Source organism: Phragmites australis, chromosome 2 (genome assembly GCF_958298935.1).
Source record: "Phragmites australis chromosome 2, lpPhrAust1.1, whole genome shotgun sequence".
NCBI classification, from domain to species: Eukaryota; Viridiplantae; Streptophyta; class Magnoliopsida; order Poales; family Poaceae; genus Phragmites; species Phragmites australis.
The window spans coordinates 44,122,461-44,138,643 of record NC_084922.1 but is presented as its reverse complement, the minus strand read 5'-3'; the positions used below and the strand labels follow the sequence as shown (position 1 = coordinate 44,138,643).

At 41.6% G+C, this 16,183-nt stretch overlaps 2 protein-coding genes across 4 annotated transcripts; both read left to right on the top strand.

The window, feature by feature from the left end:
* The first annotated feature begins 6,766 nt into the window (after positions 1-6,766).
* On the top strand, positions 6,767-12,343 carry LOC133909124 (protein ESMERALDA 1-like). 2 transcript variants are annotated; one of them, XM_062351414.1, is made up of 10 exons: positions 6,767-7,516; positions 8,827-8,896; positions 9,305-9,372; positions 9,488-9,576; positions 10,171-10,368; positions 10,489-10,693; positions 10,903-11,070; positions 11,202-11,369; positions 11,454-11,644; positions 11,781-12,343. In XM_062351414.1, the coding sequence occupies exons 1-10, from the start codon at positions 7,130-7,132 to the stop codon at positions 11,941-11,943; spliced, it is 1,707 nt and encodes a 568-aa protein (XP_062207398.1). In that variant the 5' UTR covers positions 6,767-7,129; the 3' UTR covers positions 11,944-12,343. The 2 variants fall into 2 exon arrangements, with proteins under 2 accessions (XP_062207398.1, XP_062207399.1); XM_062351415.1 differs by having other exon boundaries at positions 7,129-7,516; positions 8,831-8,896.
* Positions 12,344-12,465: 122 nt separating this feature from the next.
* On the top strand, positions 12,466-15,296 carry LOC133909125 (fasciclin-like arabinogalactan protein 4). Of its 2 annotated transcripts, none has more exons than XM_062351416.1 (2): positions 12,466-12,605; positions 12,719-15,296. In XM_062351416.1, the coding sequence occupies exon 2, from the start codon at positions 13,718-13,720 to the stop codon at positions 14,996-14,998; it is 1,281 nt and encodes a 426-aa protein (XP_062207400.1). In that variant the 5' UTR covers positions 12,466-12,605; positions 12,719-13,717; the 3' UTR covers positions 14,999-15,296. The 2 variants fall into 2 exon arrangements, with proteins under 2 accessions (XP_062207400.1, XP_062207401.1); XM_062351417.1 differs by lacking the exon at positions 12,466-12,605 and having other exon boundaries at positions 12,615-12,770; positions 12,905-15,296.
* The last annotated feature ends 887 nt before the right edge of the window (positions 15,297-16,183 follow it).

The following is a 16,183-nucleotide window of genomic DNA, read 5'->3' as shown; positions in this document are numbered from 1 at the left end:
GTTTACAATTGTCTCCATTTCGTTCTCTCCTTTTTTAGAATCAATTCTTCTGGGATTTTTATCCAAGCCTCATTTTCTTTATTTCCTGCTAAACCATCGCTAATACTATGTATCCGGTGTTAATACTATTGTTCTCACCGGATCATCCGGTATTAACAACTTTTGTAAGCTGTTGGGTTAACGGCTAGTGCGTGGGTTTGAGGCTATAAATACCCCTCTACTCAGTCCTTTGAAGGAGTGGCATGTTGCTGGAGTCTAGAAAAGTTCATGTACATATGAGAAGATATTTAAGCCACCAAAGTGTTTATCCAAGGCGATTAAGTACAAGATTAGTGAGTGATTAGTACTTATATGCCTAGAGAAAGTGTTGCTAGGTGACTATTGTCTAAAGAGTGGACCAAGTAGTGATCCAATCTTGTACCAAGTGGTACGTCGGCACCTTAGAGTCTTGGTGACTCGCCAGCAAGCTTGTTGACCCTCCGACTTGGTGTGGAGCGACGGCAAGACGATTGTGCAAGGACGTGAAGACACTTGTCTTGGTGGCTCAAGATCTGAAGTGATTACGATGGTAAGGAACCAGAAGAGAGGCTAATGCTGAAATCTTGCCTTGGTGGCTCATCCGGGTGGAGGTCTTATCTTTATGACTTGATGGCTCAAGAGTTGTGACCGGGTACCGACTGTGAGCATATCCTTTGCGGAGCTCCAATGTGGACTAGGGGTCGCATTCATACCATCGATATCATGGGAAAAAAATTATTGTGCCGAGTTTTCTCACTATATCTTATTTACGTTTCCACATTTACATTCTTGCAATTTACCTTCTTAGATAAGTTGCAAGTGTTTTGATCGGTAGAGTAAACACACTAGATAAACCTAGAGCATATTTAGATAGAAATTAATACAAGTTTATCTTGTGTTGTTTTTGAAGCCGAAAAAGTTCTAAGTGTTCTAATTCACCCCCTTAAGATGTCACCGATCCCTTTATCAGCAAGAAACACATAAAGATTTAGCAGTTAACTTTCATGTTTTTTTCAACTTACTCGATTAGAAGCACAATATCACGGATTTTGGATACTCCAAACCGTGTCTTGGTTTCTTCAACTTGACCAATGTATGATGCAACTCCTATAATATCTGTTTAGATATAAACATGAATGCTTAGGTGGCAATCAAATGGGAGAAATAATGAAAATATTAGAAGATATTAGAAGTCAGTGATACCAACCTGACAGGTAAGTGTCGTTGTTGATTCTGTTGGAATGCATATTTTTGTTGAAGAACTTAAAACTACATCTTGGAATGTCATCTATATCTTTCATCTTCTGCATAGTAGTTGTGGTGTCAAGAAGTTCAATACTTATCGTTTTTCACCGGTCGATATGTTTTCGCTACTGGTGTGACTTTCACATCAGTTTTTTGAATCAAATATTTGGATTTTTCATATATGCATTATTGATAACTCTATGCACCATGGTACCCTAGATTGTTATCATCATTAGCTTGTAAACTGAAATTAACTACAAATAACTTTTAATTACAATAAAGAATCGTTTCACCTCTTCATCAATAAGGATCATGTCAAGGCTTAAAAGTTTACCACTACCGAGCAAGATGGCATCTCATAGTCTTGTTACTCTTGCCTTGATTTTCTATAGCTCCTTTTCTTGGCTTAATTTCACTTAAAGCTTTGTACACCATTGCAACTTGTGAATTGAAATATCAATATTTAACATATAAAATTATAAAGATAAATATTATATTTATATATGCATGATTAAGGATCATGGTAGTACTAAAACAGCTGTCTTTTTGCATGCATAAAAAACTTTATGCAAACCTGGCAGTCGCAAGAATTTGAACAGGACAGCACCACGATCCTGGGAGATGGATTTGGCAAGATCAACAGCAAAAAATCCTTCAGGGAGAAGAAAAACATCAAGAGAAGAAAACACATAAGGGATGGATTCAGCAAGATCAACAGCAAGAAAGCTTTCGTACATGCAGAACAGTGGAAGACGAAAGGATCTCTCAGATTTTTGGTGTACAAAAGTAGAAGATGAAAGCACTTGTCAAAAAAGTATTTGTAATTCATTTGGAAAAGTATGTTGATTGCTAACGTAATTAAGTTGGAGTTTGCTAATATAACTTTGTTGGACAAAGGGTATCTACAACAGAAAAAGAAGGAAGGCAAGAAGTAGTCTGAGGGCTGAACTCTATGATTTGTTTTTGTAATTTTTTAGGTTGCTTTATCTGGTTGTTGATCCATATTTACAATTAATCAATCAATCAATTTGACGGTCGAATGTTTTGCTTTTTTTATTTATAGAATTTATAGAATTTTTTTAGGATTAATATGGAGGCATCAAAAAGAGCCTTCAATTAGTAAAAATAAGATAAGATGATTTAGAAAAGCGTGTTAATTGCTAATGTAACTAAGTCGAGTTTGCTAAAGTAACTTTGTTGGACAAAGGGTATAAAAAAAGGAAGAAAATGCAAGAAGTAGTCTGGGGCTGAACTCTATGATTTGCTTTTTAGTCTTATATATTGTTTCGTTTGGTTGTTAATCTATGTTTATAATCAGTCAATTAATCTATTCGACGGTTCGATATTTTATTTTTTTTAAATTTTTGGTATTTTTCTAGGATTAATATAGAGACACTAAAAAGAGACTTCCTCCCATTAGTAAATATAAGATAAGATACTATAGAAATATATACAAATCGTCAAATGATTAAAAGTGAAGACTCAATGAAATCTATAAATAGTTTATTTTCGCTCTGACTGAACGAGCTAGAACTTGAAAACGATGAACCGAATACCAATCACCACGCATGGTACCTGAATGGTGACAACTTGGCAATAGAAGAACAATACGTTTATATTTTTCTACTTGGCTTCATCCTTGCACACAAAGCATCTTCTGGAAAAGAATGCAATGCCACTCAAGACAAACTTGCGTGCCCACGATGCTTTGACACGAGGAAAGGGATCAATCTGAGACCCACTACTATAAAACTAAACTTATATACTTACCATCACCACTGGTTACTAATAGATCGATAATAATGCGACATCACTATCAGTTCAAAAACCGCTACATAAAGAATCGACTAATGCACCGGCAATGATACCCTTCACCAATACCAACTAAAAGTTTAAACCGGTAGTGATGCTTCACTATCAAGTAAGGACACCTACCAACAGTGATATATAAACTATTACTGTCGATTCTAGCTACAAACCGGCAGTAATAGTTTGTTAAGTATATGTATCAATTTGTATTATGAATCAACAGTGATAATGAGTATCACTGCTAGCTCGTGTGACGAGTCCGTCGTGTGACAAGTCCGTCGAACGGTAGTGATAATGGATGAAATTCATAACCATATGAAATTGGATGGAGAAAAATTTTACATGAAAATTGTAGCCCTCGATGAGATCTACAATTTTGTAGTTAAATTTTTTTTAATGTGAGATTATTTAAATGCCTAAATATTCTTAATAAAGTTTCAACTATGATCAATAATAGCTCATCTTAAAAAATTCATGATATTTTCGTACAAAATCGGATGAAGATAAACTTTATATGAAAATTATAACACTCAACAAGATCTACAACTATATAGTTGATCATTTTTTTATTTAAAGCTATATAGATACATAAATAAATATCTAAAATTAGTACCAAGAAAGTCACATATCAAACCACAAACTTTTAGCTTGGATCTAGTGTAAAACACTCATACGAATCATTAAAGAAGACACACAGGGTCACAAAGTTAAAAACTACAAATTTAAAGATTTTTATCGTGATTTTGGTAACTCGAATTGATGAAACATTTATGCAATCTTAACTTTCAGACATAACACTGTGTCTTAAAAAAATTAGGCAAATCGGAGAATGTCGATTTTCAATCAAAAACTTCATAGGTCCTGTCGAATGTTTTTCGAGTCTTTTTTAGTCAAGAAAACCTGTACTTTTTTTAATGCGCCTCCTCATTAGCTTCGAAAGTAGAAGTCGAACGTCTAAATCAAACTCCATATACAAAAGTTATAGCTGCTTTACTAAATATTACACGGATTGGATACAAACTTTTTCATACGTAGTCGGATGTAAACAAACTTTATTTTAGCATTGTAGAACTCGTTGAGATGTACAACTTTACAATTGATAACCTTTTTATTTAGGATTATTTAGATGTGCAAATAGCCATTCAAAAGTTTGATCAGAAGAGGTCAAAATAATTGATTTTGCTATTGTATAAAAAACGAATGAGAGGTAAGATGGTTCGTGCACGGAGCTTCTGATCGTGATCGTGAGTTTGAGTTCTAGAACTCGCCTGAAAAAATAGCAAGTGAGCAGTGATCAATACTCAAGCTTCTAATCGAGGGCGAATGAACAGTGGTCATCAGATGTCTCTGATCGAAAAAAAAATCTTTTTTCAGCCATAAACACATTGAATCGCGGACGAGCCATCACGGTTGGCTGAAGTTTTCAGCCGGTAGTAATAATTCTTTCACTAATGTTCACTGTTACTGTTACTGTCCGTTGTCCGTTATCGATTTCAAAATCGATAATAAAAGGATTTTGAAACTAACAATGTTAAAAGTTTATGCAGTAATAACCGCTTCCATTTTGCTTCTCAGGATTCGCCATTAAGGAAAAGCTTTATCATTGGCACTGCGCTCTGCATGCTCCACGTGCCTTTTGACTTCCAAACCAACATGGCACGTCCAATTCCCACTTGCACACCCATGCTAAAATACAGCCCATACCCAGTGTTCAAAAAAAAAAAAAAAACAGCCCATACCCTGCAGTGCGCTCACATCCCACATAAACACAGAACGATGTTTCCTATACAATATTAGTTATAACAAAATATAAATATTAAATACGATAATATTAAGTATAAAATCAAGGTATGAAACTATATATACGCCATAAAAATACCACTACACGAATACATCGAAAACGATGTCTAGTTTGATTTTAGATGGTATAGAAAAAAAAGATTACATGCTAATTTTTCTTCTATTTTTTTATTTTTATTAGTAAAATAGATTCTATGCCTGTAGCCGATAATGAGACGGGATACTGAAAGAAGGGGTGAATGAAAAAAAATGGATAAATTATTTAAATTTTATAAGTTTTTATTATATAGGAGAAAAATATAAAAAATATGATATGAGAACCACAAGTATTTTATATAGTCACATACAATATTTATACGGAACATCTGAGATTCCCAGCTCCAACTTACATCAAGCACATGTGCCAATGTGACAAGCTACAGAACTCTGCATATTTATACGGAACATCTGAATTTGGAAGGCAGAGAACAGTTGTGCCCGGTCATTTACATCATGTGAAATATTTGAAAAGAATGTAATCGATGAATCTTCGAGAACATTTGAGATAGCCAAATGAAAAGTAAATTTTATGATAGAGGACGTCAACCTTAAGCATTTTATTTTAGATCTATGAGAAAGGTAACCTTTGGTTTTGTTACACTTCTAGACCCCTCAATCAGATCGACGGATGAGGACGTGCACGGCTCCTTTATTTTTCTTTCTGTTATAATTGTAAGCATTCTCCTTTTCTTAGCGTGAGTTTGGATGGACAGACCAAGCCATCGTGGATGAGGCGAGGGCTTCTTTATTTTTGTATTATTTAATTGAGTGATTAGGGTGGATGGGGTGGCTAGGATGTATGAATATTCTCTCAAATCCCGGAGAGGCGAGCCAGCTGAAATAGGCCGGATCTAGCGATCTAGCCTCGTCCGCGCTCTCATACCGTGCATTGTAAATTTTCATTTAACTTTTAATTTTATTTGGAATTACAAAAACGGTCCAAAAATTCTAAATCTTTTATGAGTAAAATAGAGCTTATTAGCAATATGTTTTAATTGATTTGATCTAAAAAGTATGAGCCAATATTTAATTAAACTTTTCTAAAGAAGCTTACTTTTGTAACTTGTAGCAATTTATAATACCTCAAATAAATTCAAAAAAATATAAAAAGTTCATTAATATTCTTTTTATGTGATGTACTAATTTATAAAAATATTTTTAGTCCTAGGTTATTTAGTGAAAAAAAATAAATTTATTTGTAATACTCTATTTATTATGTATTTTTATTATTTTATGTGATTTTTTAAATTTAATTTAAATTTAAACAAATTGAAATATACATAAATTTATCTAAATACTTATAGAATGCATATAAATATGAATGGGTCATACTATCCACTTTAATCTCACAAATCAAATAGAAAACTAACTCATTATATCTACTTTAATTTCATCAATCAAACAGAAAACCGATCATCAAACCGACCATCTCATCTATTCTAACTAAATTAAAAATTAGATCATCTCATTCAAAAACATAGATAAATACCATCGTTTCTACTCAACCTCATACTCTAACAAACACACCTTTAATAATTAAGACATAACCCTCCCATTCTATATAAAAAAAGATACGGAGAACAAAACTAGGTCCATCAAATCAATAACGAATAATCAACGGACCCTTCCAACTTCCACGTCTTCTCAGTCACCTGCCACCCGTCGCATTCAACATATATGACCGTACACGACCGTGTTCCCACCACGCTCAGAGTCGCAGCGAGATCGAACGCATCCACTACGGAGCCCAACTGTCCGCCACCCACGCGAGATAAACCTGACTCTGCAAACCCAAGCGTTAAACCTTCCAAATCCACATCATTCTATCCCGTGCGCCCCACCACCGCATGCGCAAATTTCCAACAAACCAACACAACAAAAGCTGAACCCCCCCGGTCAGCGGCGAGCAAAAGCTCAACCAAACCCGCACCTCAAAAGCACAAAATTTCTCAATTTCTCAATTCCGAAGCACCGAGACCCACCACCCCCACCCAGCCCGAGCCCGCACGCGGAACGCGGTCACGCGCTGCGCACATGCGCCTCCGCCCTCCCTACGCACAAGCGCAGTGACGCCGGCCCGCCGCCGCCGCCGCCTCCGACCTCTGTTCCTCCCGCTCCGCGCCTGCGCGGAAGCGCGATCACGAACTCTGGACTGCGGCTTCGAGCCTGGGCGGCGCGCGGTTACTTGTATTGGGAGGTCCTGGGCCCGGAGGTTTCGATGCAGAACCACGCGTACAACCGGTTGGGGAGCTTCGGGGGTGGGGCGGCCGTGCCGTCGCCGCCGCTGTCGCCGCGGCGGGCGTGGGGGAGGAAGGCCTCGGTGAAGGGAGGAGGGTCGGTGAGGGCCGGCGCGGTCGCGGGATGGGGCGGGGGCGCGGTGCGAAGGGCGGCGCGGGCGGTGCTCGCGGCTCTGCTGCGGCGGCAGGCGGTGTTCCTCTTCGCGCCGCTGCTGTACGTGGCGGCGATGCTGCTCTACATGGGCTCCATCTCGCTCGACAGCGTGCCCCGCATCATCTCGCGCCCGGCTCCCGGGTCGATGTACCGCAGCCCGCACCTCTACGCCCGCCTCCGCGCAGACATGGACGCCGACAACGCCACCGACGCGGTGAGTGGCTCCTTCTACTCGTCTGCGTTCTAGACTCTTGGACTGGGAATTTATGCTTGTGATGGAGGTATTTTGGCCGTTTTGGGTGATTGGCGGGTTCAAAGCATGCTCGGGTTGTCTTATGTTGTGTACGGTACTTGGATCATTGGACGCGAGCTAAGTTTCAACATATCTGCTGATTTAGCAGAGATAGTAAACTGTGTGCTTGTGGCTACTGGTTGGCACACGCTTAGATTATTTTAGTGACTGCTGATTTGGTCGAATTTTTGGGTTAAGTTATCTTCTAGTTGCTGGAGAATGGCAGTAAACTCATAGAAATATGTGTGAAGTACCGGTTTTATATGTCTTAAGTTAGTTCGTGCATGTGTATAGTAAATGACAGGAGCAACTGATGGCGTCTCACCAGTTGATACCTGCTTCAGCTTGTGGGGGTCATCCGGTCATGGAATATTATTCAATCGGCAGACAATGGTGGCTACGTCAGAATCAGATTGTTGGTATTTGGGAATTTTGTCAGAACAGCTGCTGTGAGCGATAATGTGTGTGGCAGTTTCACATTGTGCCTATGGGGTGTTTGTACATTAAATCACAAGCTATGATATGGGTTTTTGTGGTTTACATGTTGCCTATGGGAGGTTTGTGCAGTGGCCTCCTTCATATTTTTTACCCACTGTTTTTTTTTAGTTGTAACACCTTCGTCTTGATTAATCGCCAAAATCAGTATGGTTGAAAAACAGAACAAGTTTTCTGAGGTGACTTAGGACATTCTCTTATTTCAATTTTCAAATGCACGGAACTTGTGTAAATCAAATGACCTTCTAAATACTCGATATCTTAGGTAACTCAGTTATAGACTAGTTCCCCATTGCTCAATGCTCAAGGGAAATATCCTAGGTGTATAGCAGATGATAACATATGCATCTGTCCTGTATGCTATATCAATACGTTTTCGTTAACTCTCTTGATAGATGTTGTATGTGCTATATTCATGACTAGGGTATAAAATGTAGACCATCTTGCCCTTGTAGAATAGTTTAGAGTTGTGGGGGTATATGGCTTTTCAATGCCCGTTGGACTTGGTGTATTTGCTGTTGTTAGATATCAGGTGTTTCAGTGTAATCTAGTATTTGAATTGGTGGAAAATTAACATATTCTACATGGTAGAAAATCAAAGTTTTGTTCTATTAGTTGAAACTTATCATTTAATTCATTCTGTCCCTATTTACACGGCTCTGTCTTAAGTGCTGTTATGCATGTTTTGTAGTTATGTTTCATTTTTATTCATAGTGATATTGCTAAATTTTTTGTAGCTAGCAACTGTATGGCGACATGCTTACAAGGATGGTATTTGGCGACCTTGCATAAGCAATAACACCAACGGTATGCCATTCCCTTTTTCTTCTCACCAGTCGTGATTAAAACTACTTATTATTAACTCAAAATATGAAAAATTATCAATATTCTCGGGCTATTTTGGGCTTTGGATCTAAGTGTGTTGGCCTGAAGAGCAAGGCCTGGCACTTCCAGACCTGCCTTGTGCACGACCGGATATTGTGGCCTGAGCTATAAGCAGTCTGCTGATAAGTAGAACATGTGCGGAGTAAGTACGCTTAATTCGTATGAGCCGGTGATAGATGCATATGAACCTGTAGTTCGCATATATTTAGTGTATTTGGCATTTGCCTTTATTTTTATCACTCAAATTTGTTTACTTTAGGAGGTGCCATTTTCTGCAATTCATTGTTATCTTGAGGGAAGTATCAAATAATATTGCATTACTTATGTTAGGTTTGCCTGAATCAAACGGCTACATATATGTGGAGGCAAATGGTGGTCTGAATCAACAAAGAACATCGGTATTACCGTCAATTAGTGGTTCTTCATGGCTATTATCACTCTGTGCTGTTTACCTTGTAATCTTGTTCACTGAGTTTCTTCCTAATGTTTTCTTTTATTTAATTTGTTTTGCAGATATGCAATGCAGTTGCAGTTGCCGGTTCTCTGAATGCAACTCTTATAATCCCGAATTTCCATTATCACAGCATGTGGAGGGATCCTAGGTCTCTCCTCTCCCACCCTCTCTGTTTGCGCGAGCGCGCGACCTTTAACATTACTACTTAGTTTTATTTGTCCTGTCATTATCTCTGTATACTCTTCATTGCATCATGATCTTGGGTTGGTCTTGAATGTTGAATTTATCCTCTGACATGTTATCATATAATCACTTCCTGTATGTTAGTTTTTATTAACCCCAGCTGTAGCATTCTTTATAATACAGACAAGTTGAAAAATGTCGTGTATATTATGCTGGCATTTGACTGTGCAAGATTCACATAAAAAGACACAAACTGTTACTTGTGAACCATTATTCCTTTTTGCATGCAATAATGCAATACTATGTTCAATGGCTGAAACTTGGTTAATGCAAATACTGTTTACAAGCTCGCCATTCTCTGTTATCTGTTATGCTTGCATATGGTTTCATGCATAGTCCTTTTGTTTATATGCACAGACTTGCTGGTGGTTCTGATTTCTGAAAAATAATTGATCTTTCATATCCCCTGGCATGCCATTTTTGTAAAATCTCTTATCAGTGCTGCAATTTTCTCTTACAATAGACAAATGAAGCTATGCACCCTTATTTTTTGATACAGCAAATTTAGTGATATTTATGACGAGGATCGCTTTATCCATCTTTTAAAAAATGATGTCCGAGTGGTTGATAAGGTGCCTGAGTTCATAATGGAGCGCTTTGGTCACAATTTGAGTAATGTATATAACTTCAAGATAAAGGCCTGGTCTCCTATTCAGTTCTATGAAGATGTTGTTCTTCCTAAGTTGATTGAAGAAAGGTTAGCTGGAGCCATTACTGATTTGCAGTTCTGAAGATCATCTACTATCTTGTGATATTGCTAAGTAATAATTATTATAATACTTATATGAGCTTTGAAGCTTTTGTCTCTGAATTACAGGCTTATTAGGATATCACCTTTTGCAAACCGGCTGTCGTTTGATGCTCCTCCTGCTGTCCAACGACTGAGATGTCTGGCTAATTTTGAAGCCTTAAAATTTTCTAAACCAATCACAACTTTATCTAACACTTTAGTTTCTCGAATGAGAGAAAAAAGCGCTGAAAACAATGGGAAATACGTAGCGGTGCATCTCCGTTTTGAAGAGGTTAGTTTTCTGTACAAAAGATTTATCCCCAGTCTGTTTCTGAAACAACAAAACAAAATAAGGGTGTTAAGGAGGATGTTTCAGACACTGCTGGGTCCTAGGCTCCTGGTTATCAGAAGAATGGGAAACAAGTTCATTATTCTATTTGTTTTCCACTTCCATTGGAAATGAGATGGGAGAATTCTCAGCCATTGATTTTTCCTTTTCAGGATATGGTTGCCTTCTCTTGTTGTGTCTTTGATGGTGGTGATAGTGAGAAGAAGGAATTGGATGCAGCCAGGGAAAGAGGTTGGAGAGGGAAGTTTACTAGGCCAGGACGTGTAATAAGGCCTGGAGCAATAAGGATGAATGGGAAATGTCCACTTACACCTTTGGAGGTATGCTTGTATCCAAAAGATGTGTTACTGCTTCAAAAGAAGCTTGAGGAATTTCATCCTCAAGCAAATACAGCTGCCTTGCTGAAGAATTTTGTCCCTATATTTACATGCTTATGTTATACAATGTTTAGGTTGGATTAATGCTACGTGGTATGGGTTTCAGCAATAATACTGCAATCTATTTGGCTTCTGGAAGGATATATAAAGCAGAGAAGAACATGGCTCCTCTCCTTGAAATGTTCCCTCTCTTACAGACAAAAGAAACATTGGCATCGGATGAAGAACTTGCTCCATTCAAGGTATATAGAATGGCTGCGAATGGCTGCCAATCTTTCTTTACTGAATTTTAAAGTATTTACTCTTAAGACAACGTGTGCCTGCAGAATTTCTCCTCAAGGATGGCAGCTCTTGACTACAGTGTCTGTGTTCATAGCGAGGTTTTTGTGACTACCCAAGGTGGAAATTTTCCTCATTTTCTTATTGGTCATAGGAGATACTTGTATGGTGGCCATGCGAAGACTATTAAGCCCAACAAAAGAAGATTGGCCATACTCTTTGATAGTCCACGTATCGGGTATGTCATCACTCTCATTCTTTAGACGTAAGGGTGTTTGATTACCTTTGACATCGATGCCCTTATAGTCTTCATTTTTCTTCATTTTTTTAATATAATTTTTCATCCTTTTCAAGTTCTGCTCTGGATTGTGCAGATGGAAGTCACTAAAACGTCAACTGCTCAATATGAGAGCACATAGCGATGCCAAGGGTATTGAAATAAAAAGGGCAAACGAATCTATATACACCTTTCCATGCCCTGGCTGCATGTGTCGTTCAAACAAATCAGAACACTCCAAATCCATCCAGGCCAGATAGCATCTAATAGTTGTATCTTAACCTGTTTGACTGACCCCAATTCTTTCTCGGCATCATAGCATCCTCATTGGTTGCATGTCACCTGTTGGTGTGATGTTCCATCTTCAAGCACCCCTACTGAAGTGTTGCTCATCCATTCCATCCTCCCCAGGGGGACTTCTGCTTGCATTGCCTGGAGCGTGTGAGATATGTCAAATTCTTTTCATCTGAGCTAAACCTGGTGCTAACAATACACTGATCCGTTTCTACAAGAGATGTAACCGTATCTAGGGTTGTTCCTTGGCAACTTGGTGCTAATCCGCTAGGTGTAGTATTAGCTCCCTTGTACATTGCTCGGCTAGGAGGCAATCGTCATACACAAAATTTTGAAGAAAGAAACATTGTTTATTTTGGTCGATTATGTTGATCAGTTCTCACAAGCTGTCCCTTTGTCTCAATGTTTTGCCTTCTTTGCTGTAACATTTTTCAATGGATTATTTGCTGTAATTCAGTTGTGCACAAAGCAATTACTATCAGCTTAGAGTTAGAAACAACCTAAAGGTAAATTGTACTGTTAGATTATGGTTTTTTATATTGCAATTGGGGAAGCAAGCAGGATGTTTCCTGAGTGCGGTGCATGATCGTCGAGTGTTAGAGATTGTCGGAAGTATATCATGGGAAAGGTAAACTACTACTCTTTTCGGTGATGTGTTCATTTTCATTTCTTTGTGCTTGTTGGGTGAGTTACATTGTTGTTTGGAAACCCCAACCATTTAACTGCGGTAATCTGATGCAGGTTTACACGTACACACGATTCAGGTGGAGCTGTACAAGAGAAAAGGAAACTGGTGAGTTCAGAACTTCGCGTCTAGCTTTCATACGAACAAAAAGAGATAATAACTTATCCTCTAGAAATTTCTTACGACGGATATGGATTATTCTCCTGCTGCCTTTTGTTTTCCGGTGATCCATCTTTTGGCAGGTGCCTGTTCGCTACTGGATCAAGATTTCTCCAACCGAAACGGCGAAACTCAATATGTTCTCCGTCATCCCAGAGCTCTTCTGGAGTCCGGAAGATGGCGGCAGCTCACAGGAGAAAGTTCAGCCTGCTTGGCTGCTTGCTGTTTTGGACCAAGTTTCATCCTAACAGAAGTAACCCTGCTGTACTTCACTAACCCCCCCCCCCCCTACTATTCACGTGCACCGTTTGAACCCTATGGGCCTCCCCTCTCCTTGACGTACACGCCAGAGTGAAGACCATCTATCAACGAAAACGTTTGAAGAAAAAAATTAGAAATATGGAGATCAAAACATTATTTTCTAGGTAAATGGGATGTAGGGGTCCCCAGGTTTGAGCTGGGATCATACTATGTAACATTTTACCTTTTAGTTTGTATCAGCAAATCTAAGCATATATGCAACGGAATAGTGATGCAGAGTACCGGCCCGTAGTTTTAGAGCCTAGAATGACGACTTGATGAGCACCATTCTCTGTCGTATGTGACCAAGGCACACGTGAAGCGACCCACATACCATGGTACAAACTTGCAGAACTGGGGAGCTGTCGTAGTTGCTACTAGTACTGTCCAAGCCACCTACACGGCCACCCACGCCATTAATTTCCACCGCTACCCAGGTCACAGAAAACAGTAAGCAAGCTAAACAGAAAACCACCGAACAGGAAAGGTGGGGGAGAAAAAGCCAAAATATTCCCCCTCCATAAGGCAACCCCGTCGCCCTCCTCGGTCGTTGTCTATCTCCTACTCACTCCGCACTCCAGTGCTCCACTGGCGAGATGGGGAGAGGCGACCCTACCATCTCGCCGCGCCTCGCGCTCGGGGCGGCGCTGGTGCTGCTCGCGGCGGCGGCGCTGCCTACCCCGGCGGCCGGGGTTAACGTGACGGCAGTGCTCGCTGCGTTCCCCAACTTGGCCGACTTCGCGCGGCTGCTGGCGTCCACCCCCGTGGCCGGCGAGCTGGCCGGGAGGTCGTCGCTGACGCTGCTGGCCGTGCCGAACGCCAACCTGCCGCAATCGCCCTCGGCGTTCGCTGCGGCTGCCGGCGCTGACATCGCTGACGTGCTGCGGTACCATGTCCTGCTCGAGTACCTCTCCCCGTCTGACCTCGCCCGCCTCCCCGCCTCCGGAAAGCTCGTCACAACGCTGTTCCAGACCACGGGCCGCGCGCCCTCCGACCTTGGCGCCGTCAACCTCACCGCGGGGCCAAACTCCACCGTCGTGGTCCGCTCGCCGGCGCCGTCCCCGGGGTCGAACGCCACCGTCCTCGGCGCTGTCACCGCGGTGCCGTACAACCTCAGCGTGCTCACGGTGGGCGGCCTCATCGTCCCCTCGGGATTCGACCTCGCGGCCTCCGAGAGCCGCCCGTCCCCGCCGGTGAACATTACCCGCGTCCTCGCAGATGCCCGAGGATTCAATGTAGCGGCCTCTATGCTGCAGGCTTCCGGTGTGGCGGGCGAGTTCGAGGCCGACGAACACGGCGCCGGCATCACCGTCTTCGTCCCCACCGACGACGCCTTCGCCGGCCTCCCCGCCACCGACCGCCTCCAGTCCCTCCCCGCCGAGCGCAAGGCCATCGTGCTCCGCTTCCACGTACTGCACTCCTACTACCCGCTGGGCTCACTCGAGTCCATCGTGAACCCTGTCCAGCCCACGCTTGCAACCGAGTACACAGAGGCCGGCCGCTTCACCTTAAACATCGCCCGCATCAATGGCTCCATCGCAATCGACACTGGCATTGTGCAGGCGTCCATCACCCGAACAGTGTTCGACCAAAATCCTGTGGCAGTCTTCGCAGTCTCCAAGGTTCTATTGCCCAAGGAAATGTTCAGCCGGGTCGATGCCGATAGCACGGCCACGGCGCCACCTTCGGTCACAATGGCGCCAAATGCCGCCGGAAGCAAGCAGACTCCGCCGACGAGGCTGTTGTCACCACCCGACCTTCATGGCGAGGATAACAAGTCGTCAGCCACATCGGCAATGGCAAAGGGGACTGGGACTGGGTGGTGGTGTATAGGATTGATGTACCTACAGCTGCATCTGTTACTACCTCTGGTATGAGATCCAGGTGGTACTCGTTGCTCGCTTCCTTGTGCTCAGTTTTTGTTGTTCTTATTACTGTCCTTTTTCTCACTGTCTTTAGAACGTGCACACCGGGAAATGGATGGAATGGGAAGAGAATTCCGTAGCTGTAAAATAGCAAAAAAATTTAGTTGCTTCACTTGATTATTCCCTTTTCTTTTCCTTCGATCATGTGTCAAAGGGAAAATAATGTCACTTGTAGAAATCTGTGCTGTCCTTTTGTTCCAAAACAAATAGCTTTTGCCATTTTGAGCATCCTTCTCTCTTTGTTTGTGTTTGGACTCAGGCTCGGAAGTTCAAATGGGTCGGCATTGTTGGGGATTTAGCATCGGGATTAGGATCTGAGGGCATGAATTGGATAGAACTGGATTACCGAGGGGTGAGGAGATATATCACTATCGAATGGATAGGTGGTGAGCGGGGACACCGCCTGGCCATGAACCCCATTAGATTCTATGCCCTTTTTCTTGCTAACGTCTCCCACTCTGCTTGGGCCGAGTGTTTCATGATCTCGCAACGCAATGTGGTATGAATACTCATGATTGAACGAAGCTGCCCTACCATGTTAGATCATTTGACTCTAGTGTCGGAACTGAAGTCTCATGAATGATAAGTTGGTTGCCAGCTGAGGTCCAAACTGCAAAAGCTTTTTATGCGAACTTATTGGCAGCCTCCGCGCAATGTCGAGGGTTAATTCTTGATAGTGATTTTGGAGTGTATCGGACAACGGGTGCATGATCTGTGTTCTGTGAGATGTGCCTGTGTTAATCTAAGAATATCAGAGTTTATCCAGGTTCAGTCCCCTTAAAGTAATAGCCTTACATTCTGTGTATTTTTCTCATTGAGTATGATTTTTTCTTTGTGTTTTTTTCACTCTTCTCCTTAAGGCGGACTCCCTTCCGCTTATAGTCTAGGAGGAAAGGAGTCTTACACGTGAACCCATGCCTACCTAGACGATCTACATAGGGCTATCATTACAGAATACATATGCGTTGTGTCTGCCCTGAAGCACTGCAATGTCTGTCCCATCCATCGAACACGTCTTCGCTTATCGCGCCCGGGTCATTCGGCCTGCACAGTCCCATCGTCGGTTTTCCACGCGCGCCTGCCACGCCCCCTGTTGCGTCTGCGAGTCCGTCCCGCAACAATTAATGTTGCGGGACG

Coding starts and splice junctions, on each gene's coding strand:
- LOC133909124 (XM_062351414.1), top strand. CDS start 7,130: ATGCAGAACCACGCGTACAACCGGTTGGGGAGCTTCGGGGGTGGGGCG. Junction 10,694..10,902: donor TGCATCTCCGTTTTGAAGAG/GTTAGTTTTCTG, acceptor TTTCCTTTTCAG/GATATGGTTGCCTTCTCTTG. Junction 11,071..11,201: donor GTCCACTTACACCTTTGGAG/GTATGCTTGTAT, acceptor TACAATGTTTAG/GTTGGATTAATGCTACGTGG.
- LOC133909125 (XM_062351416.1), top strand. CDS start 13,718: ATGGGGAGAGGCGACCCTACCATCTCGCCGCGCCTCGCGCTCGGGGCG.